Genomic DNA, 23,705 nt, shown 5'->3' on the forward strand with positions numbered 1-23,705 from the left:
CTAACCAGAAGGCTGGTGGTTCAAACCCACCAGCCACTCCTCGGAAGGAAGATTGGGCAATCTACTTCCATAGTAATACCACCTCGGAAACCCAAGGAGGGGTCGCTATGAGTCGGGTCCGACTTGACGGCACATAACAACAACAACACTAATGCAGCAGGGGCAAATGTTTTTACATCCATTTGCAATGGGGTTAAATGATGTACCAAGACTAGCCCTGGAATACCAGATCCTCTGATTTCTAGCCCACGGTAGTCTCCATTATAAACCACACATTTGGAAAACTTCTAGACAAACTATCTAAAAATCTCCCCCAGGGTTAACTAATAATCTATTTATTTACATTATCTCTGTGTATGGAGAGGTATGGTTAGGTAAGACATTTTCAATTTTGCCCCACCTACATTTTATGACCTTTGAAAAGAAAAATCAATGTATTCTTTAACCACTGATGGATGCCTTTAATAGCTAAAAGAGACCCTTGAATATTTGGTTTTAGGGACTCAAATAATTACAGACATTTTTAAATGTTCAAACACGATCTAATTTTACAGATTCTAAAGTTGATTCCTAAAAGGTTTAAGTGATTAGCTCAAGGGCAGCAGCAGTACTAGAACCCAGAACTCCTAACTCTCTACTCAGGGTTCTTTATAATAGACCATAAGGCTACCATTGCTTCACTGTCTGAGTTCATTAACTCAAGTTCCATTATAGAACTAATGCGACACGACCAAGACCACACGTGGTCCAGCTAACCTTAAGTTCAAGGTTTTCTTTTCTATCCTATTAAATTTTTTTTTACAAGTATTTGTATTTGTCAGGCACTCTGATCACATTTCTTGTAGACTGCTGTTGTGCTGATCTGGTTTGAGGAGCAGCTAAAATAGTAAAGAGGGTGCAAGTAATGGTGGAGAGACCCTACAGAAACTTTTTCAGCAACGCTATTTGTCAAATAATTCCGTCTTCAAGATTATCTTCAAGAATGCCACAACCCGTAAAACGGTTCAAAGCACAAAATTTATTACAGATATGTCAGTGAGACGTGAAATGATTTTTCAGTATCTTTAAAAAGCAGTGCACCGTGAAGCCATGATTTTTGTATTTAACTCTGTAACTCCATACCACATTTATGCCTGTAGTAGAACCGATAACTTCCATACAACTTGATAAAAATTCAGATCTTTATTCTTGCATTTAGAGAATAATAATTAGCCCTAAACTTCTAGTGTTTTCCATAAATTTTAAATTTCTCCAATGTCAGGAAGGCAGCAGCACCAGAGCAAGTACCAGAACGCCCCTCCAAGTGGTTCTGTCCCACCAAAAGCAAAATGTAGTAAGATTTTTGTTTTACCAAGTAAATAAGCTCTCCTTCATTTTTTCTCTCCCACAAAAACTAAGAAAAGCTGAAAAAACAGAGCCTGAGAACAAAATTCAGGGGAATGCTACTATTTGTTATAATCCCTATCTACTCGGTCTGAACTCAGCTACACTACCGCAGAACGGCGTGCAGTCTCCCGGTGCATTTACTCAAGACCTGGGCGGCGCCGGAGAACCATGACCCCCGACGGAGCAGCCTCGCTCTTCTAAAGGCAAGCCCGCGCCCCCCCATGACCGCCAATGGAACCGTGAATTGCCCGCTTCCTCCACAACTAGTCCGCACTCCCTCCCAGACTAGAGCCAGGAACAAGGTCTGCAGGGAAAAGAAGGGACACCGCCTGTCACATGAGGAAAACCCCATCACCTGGAACTCCGCGAACTCCTCACAGTTCACACCGCCACTGGGCGCCGCCATATTGGACAAGCGCAAGGCCCCAGCCGCGGGCCAATCACCGCAGAGCAAAGGTGTCCGCGGCGCCGCCTGACAAGAAATAGCCAGAAGGGAAATCGACCATAAAGCTAAATACAAGTTTGTCTTCTTTGGTCCCTATCCCAATCGAGGCCTGTAACTCTGCTACCCTTTTCCTACACCCCTACCGCTTTAACATGCCCTCCTGGAACTGGCCTAGATTCAAGGATCAGAGAATGCCAGAACTTCAAGGGATCCTTTACTCCACTCCTGTCTTCTTACAAAAAGGGAAACAGAAGAACCTGTTTGTTAGAGGAGGAGGCCTGGAGTGGAAGTGTTGTTTCTCTTAACCATCCCACTCAGGTGTCCACATCCCATCCCAAAAATGAGAAGCTTTATTCTTGGGACCACTAGAAAAAGTCAAGAGAAAGGGCATTCCTGGCAATGATGAAGGCCACTGTGCACCGTGATTCTAATTGTGTTTCTTGATAAGGGAGTATACTCATTTAAAATACTAAAAGGACACTACTGAAATGAGTTATATCTAGACAGTGTTATTTCGGGAGCTTACAATTCACAAAAGTTCTGCAATGAACTAGTTTTCGTCTTTTTTAAAGCGGCAGTGTCTCAATTGCAGAAAATGGTAATTGCAAACTCCCAGGACCGGCAAATTCCACAAGCCGGTCCTTCTCTTCAATGACCGGGTGCAGGACGAGCTCCGGATAGCGCGAGATCGTGCCAGGTGAAGCGCGCAGCCCGCACGTTCTGCGCGTCACTCACGTCCCACTGGGCCGGTTCACTTGCTCCGCCTGTCCGCCCCACACACCCCGCCCCCCAGCACCTCCTCCTTCTCGCTAACCACAGGGCTCCGCGACATAGACCGCAAGCCCGCTGCAGCTGCCTCCCTTTCAAAATACGGTGGTGGTCGGCGGAGTAGGATGCCATGGGGAGCCTCCGCGGCTTGCGCCTGGCGGCGGGTAAGGCCAGCAGGGTTGGGGGAGGGCAGGGTGTCAGCCTGGCCTTTGGAGGTGGGAGAATCCTGCGATATCCCCAGGTCTGGGAGTTGCTCCAGTTCCCCCGTGGTGCCAGTAATGGGAAAGAGTAAAGGCTGAGTGAATAGCTGTTGAGCAGACATGTGGGCTGGTCTGGAGAAGCCCTCGTACTTGGCTCTTCATCTTCCCAGTTCCTTACCAATTTTGCTGGGAGTTCTGGTGGCGTAGGGTCTAAGGCATTTGACTGCTAACCGGAAGGCTGGCGGTTCAAACCTATCATCAGCCACTCCTCGGAAAGAAGATTGGACAATCTACTTGCGTAGAGATAAGATGCTGCCTCAGAAACCCAAGGAGGGTTTTAAACAGCGCTACAATTAAGTGGTTTGAATTTATTGGAGGAATGTGTTATGTAAATACAAGACTTGCAGTTTGTTTTCATAATAGACATTTGTGTAATGGGTATTTTGGAGTCAGGTGATTAAGAATTTAATTCGCCTTCTTGGGGGGAACCAAAGAGTCTTAAACTAGTGGTAAGGACTGAGAAATCAGTGTTTTCCTCTTGACCCTTTTCTAAGTACCAGGACATACCACTCTTGGTCGCCTATTAGCTTTGAAAAGATGTAATAAGGAGCTCTGGTAGCATAGTGCCTAAGGCACTTGACTGCTAACCAGAAGGCTGGTGGTTCAAACCCACCAGCCACTCCTCGGAAGGAAGATGGGGCAATCTACTTTTGTAGTGTTACTGCCTCGGAAACCCAAGGAGGAGTCACTATGAGTCGGTCCGACTCGACGGCACATAACAACAACAATAAGATGTAATAATCTTTTTCCCATGGTACCCAATTACTAAAAATTTGTTTAATTCAACGTTTAAAGGAAGAAAAGCCTAAACTTAGCTGTTGAAATAATGTAAACATACATTGTAAATATAAATGAAACAATGTAAGAAAAATATAGTGAATGTTTGATAGTTTAACCAGTTTGATATGTAGAGGAGAAAAAAACCTTTACATGGCTTATCTTGTGTGTCAGTGTAGAATGGACTAGAAAACATATCTCAAATTGGAGAATAGTACTTAGGAGAATAGTATTTACTTCTTTTTAAAACAAAAACTCTACCTTAAAAAAAGAAAGAAAAACTCTGATACCCTTGTTATTTTATTGACTTATTCAGCTTTGCTGAAGTAATTCACCTAAAAATCTTCTGTATATATCCTGTTACCTTTTGTAAAGCTTTTCAAAGTGAAAGAATCATTGTTTTGTGGAAAAAAAAACTCTGCAGACTTCTGATGTTCCAGAACTTCACTGTTGGGCACTCAATCAAAACAAAATTTTCTTGAGCGATTTAAGAACAATTTCTGTTCCTCTAGATAGTCATTTTTAATAGCGCACAAAGTTATTCCATGAGCAACTCCCCCGATTATCTCCTCTGAATGTCTGATGGTTTCTGAGTAACTCCAAATGATCTGCACTTTCACTCACTTTTGCCCATAGCTAAGTACTTTCTCGTACGATATTTGATTGATTTCTGGTAGCAGCCTTCTCAGGTAAGTCTTCTTATCATCCCCTCCCATTTTACAAATAAGGAAATGAAGTCAGATGGTTAAATGACTTGCCCAAGATCGCTTGGCCAAAAAGTGTTAAAGCCAGGAGAGGAGTCAGTGTCTTCTAATGCTGAAACTTGTGCTCTTTGTGTTGTTCAAGCTGTTTGTTCAGGATGTGTATTTGTTATGAGTCCCTTGAAATGGAAGAATCAAAATGTAAGTTTATTTGTGAAGTGGAATTACATATTCATGTGCAAATAGTTTGATCGAGTAGAAAGACTGATTTAATGAGGAACTGTAACCAAGGGAGGGAAGATTGGGCAATCTTCTTCCTTAGTGATAACTGCCTCAGAAATCCAAGGAGGGGTCTCTATGAGTTGGATACGACTTGACGCCAGTGGGTTTGATTTGGTTTGGTAACCAAAGAAATGGTAGATCAAATAGAAACATAATCTAGTAATACCTCATTTATCCAGAATTTTATTTCAAATAAGATAACTCTCAGTGAGTGAAATTCCAAACAACGAAAGCTTAATCCTCTAAAGGATAGACCTTTATTTTTCATTGTTTCTGATGGAAGTCTTTGTTATACTCCTTTAGCAAACAAGATGCAGCAAACATAATGTAAGCTTTATGAGCTTAAGTTCGTTTATTATTTTGTAGATGTAGCTGTAGCTATAAAACCAAACCAAACCCACTGCCGTGGAGTCACTTGTGACTCATAGCGACCCCCATTGGGTTTCTGAGATGGTAAATCTTTATGAAAGTAGATTGCCCACTGTTGCTTCCCAGAGTGGCTGGTTTAGTCAGAGTTTTAACTTGGGGATCTTAGACCCCTTCACATGTGAGAGATCCCGTGACCCTTTAAACTTATATTCATGGGCAGCCTCCTTTTCAGTTTAATCTACATTCTAGAGCATTAGAATGAAAAGATAGTGTAGAAATCAAATAGTCTAGCCATCTCATTTGACAGGCAGATGAAAAAACTAAAGCATAAAAAGGGAATTGACTTACACAGGGTTACACAGGTGCAAAGTTGGGACATCAACAAAATATTCTGGCTCCCATTCTGATTTTATTCCTATTGCATTCTGCTCCCTCATTGTTCTTTTAATTTGTTCTTGCTAACAAACTCTAAATGAAACTGTGCCCCATTTTTATTATTCCAGCCTTTGGCTTTGTTTATCACCACTCTCCAAGTTGTACCAACAGGTTTTTATTGAGCACATCACGTGTGCCCTGTGCAGTATACACTGTTTGAAGCTGTGAAAAGGCTCTAAAATGAATTGGTTACCCCTCTTCCTAGGGCTAAAGTTTATTGCAGTGAACCGACATTCCTGTGTATACCCTGGATTGAGATTATGGAACAGATACAACTACAGTGGTGTCCTGTAGCTGGTTCCTCCTGGCTGTGTGCACATCTCTTCCCAATTCCATGTTTTGTGATGTTATGTTAGTACCTTGATCTATCATGGTGGGAGTTATGAGCAAACTACAAACCAGGGTTTTTTCTTGCTGATCCCTTCCTAAGACAGGCTTCAGGACTTCAGAGAAAGGAAAAGAAATATAGGTCAGGGTTATTACTGCAGGCTCCACTGAAACAATTGGAGGGGACTGGAGAGTGATAAGAGCAAAGGTGAGAGCAGTAATGAATCTGGGGAAGGTGTGAGGGAGAAAGGGCAGTAAGGAGAAAGAATTGCCTTGGATTTGGGTTGGCAGGTAATAGGAGATAAGGTGTGGCCCTTTAAGGGGTTTGAATGAGATGAGTTTGGACAGAAAGTCTTAAGCAGGAGACATCATCAAAGAAGCATTTTTGAATAAGGAAGAATTTAAAGAGTTTTTGAGCATAGAGGACTGAAGAACTGTTGCTCCATTGTAGAAATAGGAAGTTGGGAAGGGATCCTGGTTTGGCAAGGAAAATGGTGTGTTACTGAGTTACAGATGGTAATGGAATCTCAGCTGAGGACATGAGAAAAGAGAGATAAAGTCATGGAAATAAATAATGGGAGCCATCAATGTTGTGCTGGTTATTCAAATAGAATGGATGAACCCTACCAGAGAGTAGTGCAGAATATGGGCAAGGCCTGAACCTTGGAGGCCTGGAATAGTTTGAGGACTAGTGTAGGAGTGGGAAAAGGCACGTTAAAGTCAATGGATTGTAGAGGTCAGAGATGAAGTGAGAGAATGTGGTGGTATAATGTGAAGGGACTGGGTCCTTGTAGAAGGATGAGATCAGTAGAGTCAGATGGCCACTGAGATGGGAAGAGTAGGGTCAAATGGTCTAATGATAAGAATCTAAAAAACATTCATGTGACTAGAGAGAGATTACTAATGTCAGCAATTTTAGTAAAATGATATGGGGAGGAATCATTGTAGTCAAACAAAGTGTGGTTGGTGAGGTGAAAGTAATAGATACATGCACTTATCCTATCATTTGAGCTGTGAAAGGAAAGAGATTAGTATTTATTTATAGCCTCTCGAAAACAAGTGAATTTTCTGTTCAAGATAGAGGACCCCTGGTGCTATTAGGCTGTAGTTAGATACACATTCTCAGAAATTAAGGGAGAAAGATGAAGTCTGCTTCCATAAAGATTACAGTCTTGTAAACCCTATGAGGCTGTTCTGCTCTGTCCTATAGGATGGCTATGAGTCGGAATCATCTCACCACCAACAGGTTTGTTTTTTGTTTGTTTGTTTTGGAGATTTACAAGTGTAAATCATTTCAGCTTTAATGAAAAGCAGTTTCTTAAAAGATTTCATACCCTTTAACCCTTATACCCTTTAAGTCCCATTCTGTTGGAATTTTATTCTAAGAAAATAATCAGGCATGCCATCAGATTTATGTAGAAAAATGTTCATCGACACATTATTTCTAATAGTAAAAAATGAAAACAAATATAGCTGTAAGGAATTATTAAATTCATGTTATATCCACATATTTGAATATTATGCAGCTATCAAAAGCATATTGTAAATTTTATGTTGGAAAAGTATTTGTGACATAAGCAAGATATAATATGTATCTGATTGTGAAAAGATTGTGTTTGTGAAGAAGCATAGGAAAGATCTGAAGAGATATACGAATGTTACTGGGTGGTATGATTATGGATATTTTGATTTTCCCTCATATTTAAAAAAAAATTTATTGTGGTAAAACACATATATTTTACAGTTCAGTGACATTAATTACATCCCCTATGTTGTTCACTCACCACCACTATCCATTTCCAAAACTTTTCAACACTTCAAACAGAAACTGTGCCCATTAAGCAAACTCCATTCTTGCTCCTGGTAACCACTAAAAACCTTTGTCTCTATGCATTTGCCTTTTGTAGATGTTTCATATAAGTAGAATCATACAGTATTTGTCCATTTGTGTCTGACTTATTTCACTCAGCATGATGCTTTCAAGGTTCATCCATGTCCCAGCTTATATCAGAACTTTCTCATTATGGGTGGATAATTTTCCATTATATGTACGGTGAAACCTGTGAAAGCCTGAATTCATCAGGACTGCTTTGTTTTTCTCTGGTCTCTGAAGTTTTCCACCTTTAACAAGGTGCCGTCTTCCAACTTTCCTATTGCTCTCTATTACTGGAAAATACTTGAGTTTTCCTTCTCTGATAGATTTCCACCTTACACAGGTTTTGGATTTTATAGGTTTTACTATATACTACATTTCATTTATTCATTCATCTGTTGATGGACACTTGGATTGTTTCCACTTTTTAATTATTGTGAATAATGCTGCAGTGAACATTGGTGTAGCTCTTTGAGTCCCTGCTTTCAATTTCTTTGGGTATGTGCTAAGATGTTGAATTGCTGGGTCATATGTTTAACTTTTTGAAGAACTGCCAAACTGCTTTTCTCTGCGGGTACACCACTTTACATTCCCACCAACAGTGGTAAGGGTCCTGATATTTCCATAACCTCACCAACATTTGTTATTTTCTGAGTTTTGTTTTTGTTTTTATAATACCCATTCCAGTGGATGTGAAATAGTGCCCCACTGTGGTTTTGATTTACATTTCCTGAATGGCTAATGATGTTGATCATCTTTTAATGTGGTTCTTGGCCATTTTGTGTATCTTCTTTGAAGAAATGCCTATTAAAGTCTTTTGCCCATTTTTTAAAAATTTATTTGTTGTTGTTGAGAATATACACAGCAAAGCATATACCAATTCAACAATTTCTACATGTATATTCTTCAAGTTATGCAACCATTCTCACCCTCTTTTTCTAAAATGTTCCTCCCCAATTAACATAAACTTACTGCTTCCTAAGTTTCCTATCTAATCTTTCTAGTTGTTGTTGTCAATTTGATCCTGTGTAGCTAGTTCTTAAAAGAGCATAATGTTTAACTCCAAAAAAACCAAACTCACTGAAGTTGAGTCAGATCCGACTCAGCAACCCCTCCTTGGGTTTCCAAGGTGGTATCACCATGGAAGTAGATTGCCCAATCTTCCTTCCAAGGAGTACCTGGTGGGTTTGAACTGCCAGCCTTGTGGTTAGTAGTCAAATGCCTTAGGTACTATACCAGAACTCCTAAAGAGAAAAACAAAGTAGGAGATCTTACACTCCCTAATATCAAAACCTACTATACTGCCACAGTAGTCTAAACAGCCTAGTATTGGTACAAAGATAGACACGTAGACCAATGGAACATAATTGAGAATCCAGAAATAAATCCATCAACCTTGCCTTGTTCTGACTGATGGTATTGAACTTGTCCATCATCTCTTCCCACAAATGTAGTCAGTTTGATTCCTGTGTATTCCATCTCGTGTGATCCACATGTATAGTCGCTGTTTATGTGTTGAAAAAGATATTTACAATGAGTAAGTAAGTCATTGGTCTTGCAGGATTCTATCATGTGGTCTCTGGAGTCATTTCTGTCACCAAGGCCATATTTTCCAGCTACCTATGCTTCTTCTTTGTTTTCAACTTTTGCATTCTGATCACCAGTAATTATCAATACATCTTGATTGCATATTTGGTCAACTTCAGACTGCAGAATTGGCAAAAATCCTTAATTCCTCCATCTTTGTCTTTAGTGGTTAGTGAGTAAACTTGAATAATAGTAACTGGTCTTCCTTGTAGGTGTATGGATATTATTCTATCACTGACAGCGCTGCACTTCAGGATGGATATTGAAATGCTCTTTTTGATGATGAATGAGACACCATTCCTCATCAACTTATCATTCCCAGCATAGTAGACCATAATTATTATCAAATTCAAAATGGCCAGTACCAGCCCATTTCTGCTCACTAATGGCTAAGATATTTATCTTTATGCATTCCATTTCATTTTTTATAATTTCCAGTTTTCCTAGATTAATTCTTTGTACGTTCCCCATTCTTATTATTAATGGACATTTATAGCTGTTTCTTCTCATTTTGAATCATGCCACATCAGCAAATGAAGGTGCCAAAAGCATACTCCATCCATATCATTGAGGTCAACTATACTTTGAGGAGGCAACTCTTCGTCAGTCATATTTTAAGTGCCTTCCAACCTGAGGGACTCATTTTCTAGCACTGTATCAGACAGTGTTTCACTGCTATTCATAAGGTTATCAGTGGCCAGTTTTTTTCAGAAGTGGATGGCCCAACCTTCTTCCCAGTCTGTGGGGAGACCATGAGTGACCTTGCTGGTGTTTGAAATACCAGTAACACGGCCTCCTGCATCACAGAAACACACAAGCCACCACAGACTATCATTTGGTTTTAAGAAGACTTCATGGAATATTTTCAGTTAATGTTTCAAGGATTTTCTCAGGGCAATAAATTCAAGGATTCATTCAGCCTCCATGGCTCCAGAAACTCTAGAGACCATGAGAATTTGCATTCTGTTCTACATTTTACCCCTTTTGATCACGATCCTTCCATAGAGTCTTTGATTTTTAAAAAAGGTTCAGTAATGGTAGCTGGGCTCTGTGTAGTTCTTCTAGTCTCATGGAAAAGGAGGCAGTTGTTCATGGCACCAATCAGCCACATTCCATATCTTCCTCCTATTTCTGACTCTCCTTCTTCCTCTGTTGTTCCAGGTGAATAGAGTCCAATTGTTGTGCCTTGGATGGCCGCTTGCAAGCTTTTAAGACCTCAGGCATTACACAGCGAACCAGGAGGTAGAACAGAAGCACTAAACATGTTACTAGGCCAGTTAACTGGGATGTTCTGTGAAACCAAGACCCTAAACCTCCAAACCAAAGAACCAAATCTTGTGAGGTTTTTAGTTGTACATAACAGTCTCAGCAGCTACTTATTTATTTTTTTTTTTTTGTCATTGTAAATATATCACACAGCTTTTGCTACTTCAACTTTTTACAGGTGTCCAACTTATTGACATCAATTATAGTTATTTGCTATGACCTTTAGTCAATGTGATTTTTCCATCATTGTTAATCCCCCAGTCTCCTTCCTTCCCACCCCTGGTAACCAGTAATAAACTTTGGTCTCTGTGCATTTGCCTTTTCCTGTCTTATATAAGTGAGATCATATAGTAGTTATCCATTAGTGATTAAATTATTTCACTGAACATAATGTCTTCAAGCTCTCTATATATTGTACCATATATCAAGGCTTCATTTCTTCTACTGGTTGAGTAGTACAGCAAGTCCTAGGGTTATGAACATCCACCTAACTTTAATATTATGTAAATTTGCTCTCACTTTGAAAAGATTGAACCAAAATGAGCCTTTTCTCACATTAACATTAGAACTTGTTCTAACTTCCCTTCAAATGTAACTTAAATTTACTTGGGAATGGATCTTGTTCATAACCCAGGAACTACTTGTATTCCGTTATATGCATGTACCACATTTTATGCATTCATCTGTTCATACAGTTAGGTTGTTGCTACCTTTTCACTGTTGTGAATAGTGCTGCAGTGACATTGGTGTACAAGTCGGTTTTTTTTTTTTTTTTCCTTTTATGCTTTTGGTGTCATGTCTAAGGATCTATTTCCAAATACAAAGTCCTGAAGATTTACCCTTATTATCTTCTAAGAATTTTATGGTGGTGGTGGTGGTGGTGGTATGTGCTATAAAGTCAATTCTCACTCATAGGACAAAGTAGAACTGTCCCAAAGGATTTTCTGAGCTGTAATCTTTATGGGAGTAGATCGCCTTTCAGTTAACAGCTGAGCACTTTAACCATAGTACCACCAGGGCTCCTTTTTATTGTTTTAGCTCTTACATTTAGACTTCTGATCCATTTTGTATTAACTTTTGTATATGACCTGAGGTAGAGATCCAACTTCATTCTTCTACATGTGGAAATCCATTTGTCCCAGCGTAATTTCTTAAAGAGACTTCATTCTTTTTGCTAGCTTCCAGATTTTCTGTAATGAAAAAGCCTTTTATAATTAACAAAATGATAAAGGTTTTTGTTTTTGTTTTGAAGATGAGGGAGATGTGATGCTTGGCAGGACAGAGGCAGTAGAAAGGAAGAAATTAGAGACTGTGAGATAAGTTTAGTACAGTGTCCCTCAGTAGCAGGGAGCATGGATGAGAGGGTTCATTAGTTCAGAGTGAAGGAAGGCCTCGTGTTCTGAGCCTGCAGGGAAGGATGGGAAAACAGATGGAGATAGAGATCTGTTCCTGTCACAGAGCTGATTCAGGTCGACAGCTGGGGTTAAGAGAGACGTTTTCAAATACCCACTATTGAAAGTGGGCTGGAAAGTTGATGGGAGGAAAAAGATCACCAAGGAGTGACCCCAACTAACTATAATTTGACCACCAGATACATACAATTTTAAGACTTTTTTTCTATGTAGTCTTCCCCTACCTACACATAAAAACTGGCCAGGTTCCAAAAGTTTGTTTATAAATCTGTTTTTTGAACTCTGATTTTTTTTTTTTTCCCATAGAAACTATGTTTTAAATGCTGACTAGGGTGCTAGCCAGCCCACAAAAGCTCATAATGTCAATCTGTCTTGACCATTTTTTCTTCCTAGTATTTTGCATATCTGTTCGGTCCTCTTCGTTGCCACTGCTAACCTTTGTTCCTTTACACAAGCCACTTCACCTACAGTGATGTGACAGCCCCCTAAAAATGGTTTCCACAACCTAAGTGCCCATCAACAGAGGAATGAATAAACAAACTGTGGTACATACACACTATGGAATACCGTGGAACCCTAAAGAACAATGTAGAATCTGCAAAACACTGCATAACATGGCTGAACTTGGAGAACATTATGCTGAGTGAAATAAGTAATCACAGAAGGACAAATATTGTATTAGTCCACTATTGTGAAAAGTCAAGGAAAGGTTTACATGTGGAAGGAAACTTATGTAAACTCATTACCAGGGATGGGAGGGGAGGGGAGGCTAAATACCTATGTAGGTTAGGGAAAAAAAATTATATATGTGTGTATGTGTATATATATATACCAAAGATTATTAATGGTTACCAGGGGTAGGAGGGAGCGGGAAGGGGGAAGCTTTCATTTGCAGAGCATTAAGTCTGTGATAATGGTGGTGGAGTATTTTAGAAAAAGCAATAATGGTGGCACAACATGAAAAATGTCATCAACGTCACTGAGCTGTAAATGGGGAATTTGTTATGTTGGTGAACGTCTTGTTGTATATGTTTTTACCATAATAAAAGTGAAAAAAAAGAAAAAGGTTTCCATACTCATGTCTTCCTGTTCCTGTTCAACTCACCCACCTCTGTCTCCCACCCCTATCCTGTGCTGTATCCAGATTTATCTTCTTTAAAACACCATTGTTACTTAGTTTTGTGTATTTCACTGTACATAAATTATATTTCAATAAAATGTATTTTAAAAAAAAACACCATTGTTACTGTCATTTCCCTGCTCGAAAAAACTGCTCTGCCTGTTTGGCAAAGCTTTTTTGAGGTATGGCAGACAAAAAGAGCTCCCATGGTGAAGGGAGCAAGAACATAATACCCAGGGCCTGAGTGAGTAGGCTAATGTCATCACCAATCTCTTGAGTCTTAGAACATCAGCACAGCCTTGGGAACATGACAGAGGTAGGCTTATGAGCCTGGTGGGCATACCCAGAACTAAATGTCACATACAAGAATAGAGCTAAATCAGAGTTTGAAGCCAGAAAAAAAAATCCATCCCTTGTCACAATAGCTGCAGACAGGAGATTTCAAGCCATTCAGATTTGACCATGAAAAGGCTCAGAGCAAGTTAATATTTCAGGTGCATTTATTGTCGCCCACCTTTAAAGCAGTGGAAGAATAGGGCGTGGATGCAGTATCTCCTGACCTCCTCTAACTTCACTAAGGAGAGAGAGAGAAGGGTCAACAGCATCAACCCAAAGCTTCTTAACAATTCTGACACCAACCATCCCTTCCACGGCACTCACTGCTTCTCTGCTGGGTTTGATAACTAGTTGCAGTGGCCACATACAACTCACAGACAATACAATTTGGGGTTTATTAGGGAAGTAACAGGTTACAATTCACGTTCAGCACGCTCAGGATACAGTTCTTCGGTCAGGACACTCTCTCCTTTGCCATGCTGCAGGCATGCTTCTCTTTGGCTCTTGGCCTCTTGGCCTGGCCTCTGCTCTGAATGGGCAAGTGTTGCAAAGCTCTTTTAACTCTGCTGATAGGTGCACCCTACTCTGCCAGCAAGCCTCCTGCCCAAAGGCACTCAGATTTCTTGCTCTGTGGGCCAGCAAGCCTGACACTCTGTCTTATGCCAGTCTCTAGGTTCTGCTGCTTCTGCTGCTGCACTCTTCCAGTCTCTCTGCTGTCATCTCAGTGCAGGGATCTCAGTTTCAAGGACACACTCTACCCTCAGTTCTTTGTCTTGATGGTGGTGAGGCCCACCATTTCCACCTCTGGGAGGGCTCATTTTAAGCCTAGTGAAATGACAAAACTGACCAATCCCCACATTAGGGTTTCATATACCTTATTTCCATGGTCCCACCCCCACAAGGGTGCCATGTACCTTATTTAATTAACAAGCTATCCAGTCCCCTCAGTAGGTCACAAACCAACACTTAAATAGTTCCACCCAGTCATTTGGTGGGCGCCACAAAGACCATAGCTGGAAGACCCATGCCAAGTAATTCACTGCACCACAGCAGCCTAGCTTTACCCCTAAAAACCCAAGCCACTGCCATAGAGTCAGTTCCAACTCAGTGGCCCTTTAGGGTATGGTAGAACTATCCCATACTGTTTTCAGGGCTGTAAATCTTTACAGAAGCAAACTGCCTCTTCTTTCTGTTGAGTGGCTGGTGGGATTGAACCACTGACCTTTTGGTTAGCAGCCAGAAGCCTTAAGCACTACGCCACCAGTGTTTCTCTGTAAGATGGGAAAACCTAGGTGGAGTAAATGGTTAAGACTCTTGGCTGCTAAGCAGAGTTGGAGTCCATCCAGAGGCCTAATTGAGCTCTGGATGGGTATGGGAACTCCATACTTTGGTAACTTAATCATTCTTTCTACTTGGTCTACTGAGCTATTGCAAACATTTGACATATAATTTCATCAGAATTAGAAAATGCAGTATTGACTAAATAGTGTATGTGTACAGACTTTGCAGTCCTCAGGATAACATACATACATTTAGCTTCTTCCTCCTGACACTTTAAATCAACCCTGATTCTCAAAACCAACCTTCTCCAGAGTTCCTTCCTCATATTTGCCCTTTCCTACTACAGCAATCATAGTACTAGCTGTATCCTTTTACAGTTCTAAAAGGATTAAATAGGCATTTGTGGCCTACCATGGGAACTGCTGAAGTAATTAGATTCAAGAATCTTTCCATGGGAAAGGAACATTGTTGCTCCAGAAACAAGCTGCTTCTTCCAACTGAGGTCATGGTAATCTCTAGACTTCTGGAACAGTAAGAAAAGGGAATGAGGGAGCTGAGCAAACAGGCTCTTGTCAGTGTGGTAGGATCCCCTCTGGGCTCTGGTCTTTGGTTGTGAGATAATGAAACAGTGATGGTGTTTATCAGGAGGGGCAGCCAGGGTATGTGGAAGAAGGATGTGAAATAAAGTCTCTGTATTCCATGGGGCATGAGGAGTAAGGCACTTGGTAAACAATTCATACCACATGTCTTCAAGTACCAAGAAATACATTAGAGGTGGCATGTTCTGTAAAATCTGAACAAACCCAAACCCCTTGTCATAGAGTCAATTTTGACTCATGGCAACTAAATAGAACAGAGTAGAACTGCCTCATAGGGTTTCCAAGGCTGTAAATCTTTACAGAACACACTGGCCCATCCATCTTCTGCTGAAAGCTAGGTATTTTTCAATAAACAGCATAGGAACTCTGAGTTCCCAGTATAAAGAATTACCTATTATTGGCATGCAGAATTTGGAGATAAAGCAGAGTTTATTTCACATTCCTCCTCCACAATGCTCTTTTCAGCAAATTAGCTATTGAAAAGAGGGATTTTGGAACCCAGCCAGAGAAATAGGTATTAAGCTTTATAGGTGTATGTCCTGACCTTTCATGTAGCCTGTGTTTACAGGGATTCCTGTTGGTTGTGCTCAAGAGCAAGGATTTTCAAACTTGGCAGCATGTTTGAATCACTTGGGGATCTTTCAAAAAATATTGGTGCTGGAGTTCTGCTCCCAAGAATTAGGATTTAATTGATGGTGCAGTGGCTTAGGCATTTGACTGCTAACCAGAAGGTTGGTGGTTCAAACCCACCAGCTGCTCCATGGAAGGAAGATGGGGCAATCCACTTCATAAAGATTTACCAACTTGGAAACCCAGTGAGGGTCACTATGAGTCGGAATCAATGGCAGTGGGTTTGGTTTTGGTTTTAGGCCTGTGCATTAGGGTTTTTTTGTTTGTTTTGTAAGGTACTCTGGTAAGTCTATGCAAAGTTTGAAATCTACTTTTTTACAGCAGTGATTCTTAAACTTCTGTATGCATAAGAATTACTCAGAAGGCTTGTTAAAACAGATTTCTAGGCCCAATTCCCAGAAACTGAGTCTAGACATTTGAGGTGGGGCCTAAGAATTTGCACTGCTAAGGAGCTCTGGGTTTGGGCAATCCTACTTCCGTAGTGATACTGCCTCGGAAACCCAAGGAGGGGTCGCTATGAGTCGGGGCCGACTTGATGGCAAACAACAACAAGGAGCTCTGGTGGCATAGTGGTTGAAACACTTAAGGCAAAGATCTCATAGAGTCACTGAGCTGGAATCACTCAGTGGCCGTGGCTTATGAAAGCCCCAGCTAAGGCTGAGTGGATAGCACTGTTCTAGACTCCAGAGTATGTGGTATTGTTGGTCTCTATATGTCTGACACACAGCAGCTGTTGAATGAATATGAGTGCCTATTTGCTTCTCAGACTTTATGCTCATATAAAACACCTGGATATCCCATCAAAAATACAGATCAGGATTCTGTAGGTCTGTGATGAGAAGTGAGAATACATTTCCCACAAGACCCCAGGTGATACTGACCAAACCTGAGCAAAGGCTTAGCATGTGACATCATGTGTAATTTTCTAAGCACATTTTCACTAAGGTAGGTACACTAGTCAGATGACCTTCACCTGCATGTCCTTGGTCCTCCTTGAATTGTGCACATTTCCTATTGTACTACATCCTTTTTTTTCTTCCTGTGCCATTTTAGAAGCGTATTGGAATGCAAATGAGTGAGAGTGACATTATTTTAGAAAGAACATCAAATTTAATTATGTTCATAGTAAATATCAAATAAATGCAAAAACTTGTAAAAAATTCTATAAGGTAAAAAATAGTAATATAATTAATACCCAAGTACTGACGATTTTTGTAAAAGTGCTTTTAGTACATTTTTTTATTTCAGGAGTAATTTTAATTTATAGAAAAATTGCAAAGATAGTGTAGAGTTCCTGCACGTCCTACACTCAGTTTCCCCTAATGTTAACATCTTGTATAATCATGGTACCTTTATCAAAACTGAGAAATTAGCTTTGGTGCAACAAATTTTATTAGCTAAAATACAGACTCCCTTTGGATTTCATCATTATTTCACTGGTGTCCATTTTCGATTCAGAGATCCAGTCCCAGACATCACACTGCATTTACTTGTCATGTCTCCTTATTTCCCTCTCCTCTGTGACAGTTTCATAGTCTGATATTTATGACCTTGACAGTTTTGAAGAATGCTAATCAGGTATTTTGTAGAATGCCCCTTAGTTTGGGTTTGTTTGATGTTTTTCATGATTAGGGTTATGGATTTTCGGGAAGAATAGTGCAAAAATAAAGTGCCCTTCTCATCATATTATTACAGCATACATGATAACCTTGGCCACTTGAGTAAGATAATGTCTGCTGTCCTTCTCTTCCTGGAAAGTTACCGTTTTTCCGTTTTCATCATCTGTTCTTTGGAAGAAAGTCACTAAGTCCAGCCCACACTCAAGGGGAAAGAAATCCAGCAGAGAGAGCATTACATATAATAGCTGAAATTTTTCTGTAAGATTTGTCTTTCTCCCTATTTAATCATTCATTCATCCAATTACTTTATATATATATATATATATATATTTTAATTTCTTCTTTATAGTCGTTTCATAGTGACATCTCTGACTCTAATCCAGCATCACAGAGTTCTTTCTTTCCATCCTTGCTTCCGGAATTTTTTTCTCTGATAGTGAGAAACCTGGCTTTCGTTATCTACCATTTTTTCCATGCTAGTGTACTTGTAAGGTGCCTTGATGATGTGGTGGTTGAAGCACTTGGCTGCTAATGAAAAGGTTGGTGGTTTGAACCCACCAGCCACTTTGCAGTAGATAGATGAGACAGTCTGCTTCCATAAGGATTTACATACTTGGAAACCCTAGGGGGCATTTCTACTCTGTCCTGTCAAGTTGCATTGAGCCAGAATCCAGTAGGCAGCAGTGGGTTTGGCTTTTTTTTTTTTTTTTTTTTTTTGTATACTTCAGAATTGTTAACACATGCTTGCTTCTGTAAGAAACAAATTTGCCAACTAGAGTACTGTGTTTATTTATAGTTCTTGTTTTTAGCCTTACAATTTTTAATCAAAATAATGTTTTCCAAAGTTAGTTAAGTCAGCTTCTTTTTTCACCCACTTGAATGTAATTAGGTTATGAGCCGAGGTTATGTTACTCATGTGTAATACAGTTAGATATGTTTGTCACAGTCTGCATTCATCCTAGGATCTCTCAACATCATAGTTGATATTTTCACATTTACATACATTAAAGCTCTTTGTGATGTACACTTTTTGACTTTTGACAAAAGCCATGATTTCTTTTTTGAGTAAATCATTGGCCAAACTTCATAGGTAGCAACAAACGACTTGCATGCAACATACCTGACAACTAATCTTGGCACCTGGTCGAGAAACTCTAAATAAGGTGAGGTTAAAGGTCTCTTTCTTCTCCAGCACTCGTTGAACTTTCATTTATCTTTACTGATCACTGGCTTCCTAGAGATCGGTCATGTCCTAGATCATGTCTCTGATGATTGTCTCCAGGATGGGCTTGAGAGTTTTGAGAAAAAGACATCCCCACCTCTCTGCACCATTTGGTTGCAAAGGCTTTTTACACAAGAGGGAACTACTGGGAGAAGAAGCCAGTGCTTGAACCAGCTTCATCGCATCTCAATACATTCTCCAGGCAGCAGTTTGTACCTCTATTGTTGTGTTGTTATATGCCGCCGTTGAGTGAGATCCAACTCATAGCGACTCCTGCTTGGGTTTTCGAGGCCGTATCACTACAGAAGTAGATTGCCCAACCTTCCTTCTGAGGAGTGGCTGGTGGGTTTGAATCATCAGCCTTCTGGTTAGCAGTCAAGTGCCTTTGGCACTATGCTATCAGAGTTCCTTTGTACTTCTAAAGCACTGGTTCTCAAGTTGTAGGTCCCTAGACCAGCAGTTTCCAATAATATATCAGACAGTGTTTCACTGCTATTCATAAGGTTTTTGCTGGACAATTCTTTGAGAATTGGATGGCCTCTTCCTTCTTCTGAGTCTGTCTTAGTCTGGAAGCTCCAGTGAAACCTGTCCACCATGGGTAATAACCCTGCTGGCATTTGCAATGCCAGTGGCATAGCCTCCAACTTTATAGGAACACATTATTATTATTATTATTATTATTATTATTATTATTATTAAATTTGCAAAGACCTGGAGTTAGAAAACCAAAAGGGAAGAACACACTTGGCATTTCTCAAGCTGAAAGAACTGAAGAAAAAATTAAGGCCTCGAGTTGCAATATTGAAAGATTCCATGGGCAATATATTGAATGGTGCAGGAAACAGCAAAATAAGATGGCAGGAATACACAGAATCACTGTACCAAAAAGAATTGGTTGATGTTTATCCATTTTCGGCATATGGACAAGAACCAATGGTATTGAAGGAAGAAGTTGAGGCTGCACTGAAGGAATTGGCGAAGAGCAAGGCTCCAGGAATTGATGGAATACCCATTGAGATGTTTCAACCAATGGATGCCGTGCTGGAGGCACTCACTCAGCTATGGAAGACAGCTACATGGCCAACTGACTGGAATAGATCCATATCTGTACCCATTCCAAAGAAAGTGATCCCACAGAATGTGGAAATTATCAAACAATATGATTGATAGCACATGCAAATAAAATCTTTCTGAAGATAATTCAGAAACAGTTGCAGCAGTATATTGACAGAGAACTTCCAGAAATGCAAGCTGGATTCAGAAGAGTACGTGGAACAAGAGATATCATTGCTGTTGTCAGATGGATCTTGGCTGAAAGCAAAAAATACCAGAAAGATGTTTACTTATGTTTTATTGACTATGTAAAAGCATTTGATTATGTGGATCATAACAAAGTATGGATAAGGTTGAGAAGAATGGGAATTCCAGAATACTTCATTGTACTCATGAGGAACTTGTACATAGATCAGGAGGCTGTCATTCAGAACAAGGAGATACTGCATGGTTTAAAATCAGGAAGGGAGTGCATCAGGGTTGTATCCTTTCACCATACTTACTCAATCTGTATGCTGAGCAAATAATCTGAGAAGCTGGATTATATGAGGAAGAACATGACATCAGGATTGGAGGAAGACTCAACAACCTGTGATAAGCAGATGACACAACTTTGCTTGCCAGAAGTGAAGAGACTTGAAGCACTTACTGATGAAGATTAAAGAATACAGTCTGCAATATGGATTACACCTTAATATAAAGAAAACAAAAATCCTCACAACTGGACCTATAAGCAACATCATGATAAATGGAGAAATGATTGAAGTTGTCAAGGACTTCATATTCCTTGGTTCTACAATCAACACCAATGAAAGCGGTAGTCAAGACATCACATGACATATTGCATTGGGCACATCTGCTGCAAAAGACCTCTTTCAGGTGCTGAAGAACAAAGATGTCTCCTTGAAGACTAAGGTGCACCTAACCCAACCCATGTTATTTTCAATCACCTCTTACACATTGGAGAGCTGGCAATGAATAAGGAAGACCGAAGAAGAGTTGATGCTTTTGTGTTGTGGTGTTGGCAAAGAATACTGAAGTACCATGGAGTGCCAAAAGAACTAATACATCTATATGGAAAAGAGCATCTGGAATGCTCCTTGGAAGCAAGAAACTACTCCAGTCACGTTATCAGAAGGAACTATTCACTGGAGAAGGATATCATGCTTGATAAAGTGGAGGGTCAGCAAAAAAGGACAAGGCCCTCAACAGGATGGATGGATAAAGTGGCTGCAACAGTGGGCTCAGGTATAACAGTGGTTGAGAGGCAGGCATGGGGCCACACAGCGTTTCGTTCTGTTGTGCATTAGGTCACTATGAGTCGGAGATGACTCTATGGCACCTAACAACAACAGACCAGCAGTACTAGCACTTCGTGGGAAACTATTAAAAGTACAAATTCTCAAGCCCCACCCATACCTGCTGAATCAGAAACTATGGACATGGGGTCTGATGATCTGTGCTGTAACAGGTTCTTCAGGAGATTCTGATGCACACTGAAGTTTGAGCTCTATTTATAAGATACCAGCCAGTTGCCAGCCAAAGCTTTAGAGGCAGCTGTGAAGCCTCATTTGATTTCCTGCTAGGGCCCTGGGGATGAGGAACTGGTCAGCCAGGGATAGGCTGCAAGGCCAGCCAGAAGGTTAAAGGGCTGTTTTTCTTTTGATTTGTTTGTTTGTTTTTAATAGTGATCCACTAGAAGATGGAAATTTTCTGGCTTGGTTGTCTGGTGGAATGTTTTCTATCTCTTTGAGACAGAAAAAGGTCTTAATGATTCCAAAAATTATTTTATGCTTTTATGTTGTAATTGCAAAAGAAACTCCAAGATGATATCAATCAAGTACTTCTGATTTTTTAGTGATACCATTTTTTAAAAATTACTTTTATGGCACCTAACAACATGGTGAAATCATGTTTGTATATGTTTTAAGTGGTGTTCATAGTTTACGGAGGTAACATTATTGACAGCCAATTTGACATTATAAGAAAAAGTTGGAAGCTATATTCTGATCTAGGTAACCTCATGCCTTTCAGTTTGTACCCCCACCTCTATCCCCAAGTACCTCTCTGACCTCAGATCCTACTTTTCTTCCCATTATTCATGCCACTCCAACCACACTGGCCTCCTCTTGGTGGTCCCTAGAACATATTTGGATCTTTATAGTTGCTGTCCCTCTGTTTGGAATATTTCTAAATCATATATCTACATAGCTAGCTCCCTCACTTTCTTCAAAAGTGGATTCTCAAAGAGAACTTCCTTGGCCACCCTAACTGAAACTTCTCACATACACTGCATTCCAAAGAAAAGCTCAGGCCAAGGTTGCTTCTACCTTAAATTCTACTGTTGAGTTGATCCTGAATCATGAAGACCCTATAGGACAGAGTAGAACTGCCCCTGTAGGATTTCCAAGGCTGTAAATCTTTATGGCAGCAGATTGCCTAATCTTTCTCCTATGGAATGGCTAGTGGGTTTGAACTATCAGCCTTTTAGTTAGCAGCCTGTCCCTTATCCACTGTACCACCAGGGCTTCTTGGTGATTTCTAACAAGTATTTAAAGAAGAATTAGAATGAATACTTTTCAGACTTGTCCAGAAAATAGCAGAGGAGGGATCACTTCCCAACTCAGTTTTATAAAGCCTTGATCTGCAGTTTCAATTTCTGCTTCTTCTTCATAGGGCTGTCTTCTCTCTGTGTCTCTTTTCATTTATAGAGGCACTACTCATACTGGATTAAGACACCCCTACTCCTCTGGTAGCATAGTGCCTAAGGCACTTGACTGCTAACCAGGAGGCTGGCGGTTCAAACCCACCAGCCACTCCTCGGAAGGAAGGTTGGGCAATCCTACTTCCGTAGTGATAACTGCCTCGGAAACCCAAGGAGGGGTCGCTAGGAGTCGGGGCCGACTCGATGGCAAACAACAACAACAACATTCCAGTAGGGGAGTCCTTGAGTAGTTCAAATGGTTGAAGTGCTTGGCTGCTAATAACCAAAATGTTTGAGGTTCAAGCTGATTCAGAGACCCCTTGGAAGAAAGTCTTGGTGGTCTGCTTCCAAAAATTCAGCTCTTGAAAACCCTGTGGATATACCCAGAAGTAAAGGCAGAAATTTATACACCAGTGTTTACTGCAGCACTTTTCACAATGGCAAAATGTCCACCAACAGATGAATGGAAAAATAAAATGTGGCATATACATGCAATGGAATACTGCTTAGACATAAAGAGAAATGAAGTCCTGATGTATGCCCCAACATGGATGAACCTTGAAAACATCATGCTGAGAGAAATAAGTCAGACACAAAAGGACAACTATTGTATGATCTCACTATATGAAAAGAACAAATATATAGAAACCAATGAGTATTAGTAGTTACCAGTAGTTACCAGGGGTGGAAGGAGTAGAAAGAAGGAGTTTTTGCTTATATGGCATTGAGTTTCTATTAATAGTAGTAGAATGATTTGGAAAAAGATTGTGAGAATGGTTGTACAACTTCAAGAATGTCACCTGTATTAACTGAATTGTATTTGTAGAAACTGTTGAGATGGCATGTATTTTCTTATGTATATTTTCACTGCAATAAAATAAAATAAAACCTATGGTGCACAGTTCTACTCTGATACACAAAAGATCACCGTGAGCTGGAATCAACTCAAAGGCAACTGGTATTCCAGTATGACCTCATGTTAACCGATAACATCTTCAGAGATGCTACATCCAAATAAGGTAACATTTCCAAGTACCAGAGGTTAGCACTTCCATGTAGTATTTTTTGGAGGCATACAATTCAATCTGTATCAGTTGTGTATTCAATTGTTGAAGCTGGGTAATGAGTACATGGGGTTTGTAATGCTACTCTCTACTTTATATGTGTTGAAAATTTTACATTTATAAAGGAACTCTGTGAGTATGGTTTTTTTAATTACACATGTTGTTGTTGTTGTTATTTGCCATCGAGTC

The 23,705-nt window shown here is 40.1% G+C and overlaps 2 protein-coding genes across 2 annotated transcripts in view; one reads left to right on the forward strand and one right to left on the reverse strand.

Moving 5' to 3' along the window:
* The window catches only part of MIX23 (mitochondrial matrix import factor 23), a 53,489-nt gene extending 51,697 nt beyond the window's left edge, over nucleotides 1-1,792 (reverse strand). Inside the window, exon 1 of the mRNA XM_007943906.2 lies at nucleotides 1,742-1,792. Within this exon, the coding sequence (XP_007942097.1) occupies nucleotides 1,742-1,792 (51 nt within the window). The remainder of the gene's footprint in view (nucleotides 1-1,741) is intronic.
* Nucleotides 1,793-3,233: 1,441 nt separating this feature from the next.
* The window catches only part of FAM162A (family with sequence similarity 162 member A), a 33,735-nt gene continuing 13,263 nt past the window's right edge, over nucleotides 3,234-23,705 (forward strand). The window contains exon 1 of the mRNA XM_042781399.1: nucleotides 3,234-3,252. Within this exon, the coding sequence (XP_042637333.1) occupies nucleotides 3,234-3,252 (19 nt within the window). The remainder of the gene's footprint in view (nucleotides 3,253-23,705) is intronic.

The sequence above is a fragment of the Orycteropus afer genome, unplaced genomic scaffold (assembly GCF_000298275.1).
Source record: "Orycteropus afer afer isolate SDZICR_OR568_19922 unplaced genomic scaffold, OryAfe1.0 scaffold00114, whole genome shotgun sequence".
In the NCBI taxonomy this organism is placed as follows: Eukaryota; Metazoa; Chordata; class Mammalia; order Tubulidentata; family Orycteropodidae; genus Orycteropus; species Orycteropus afer.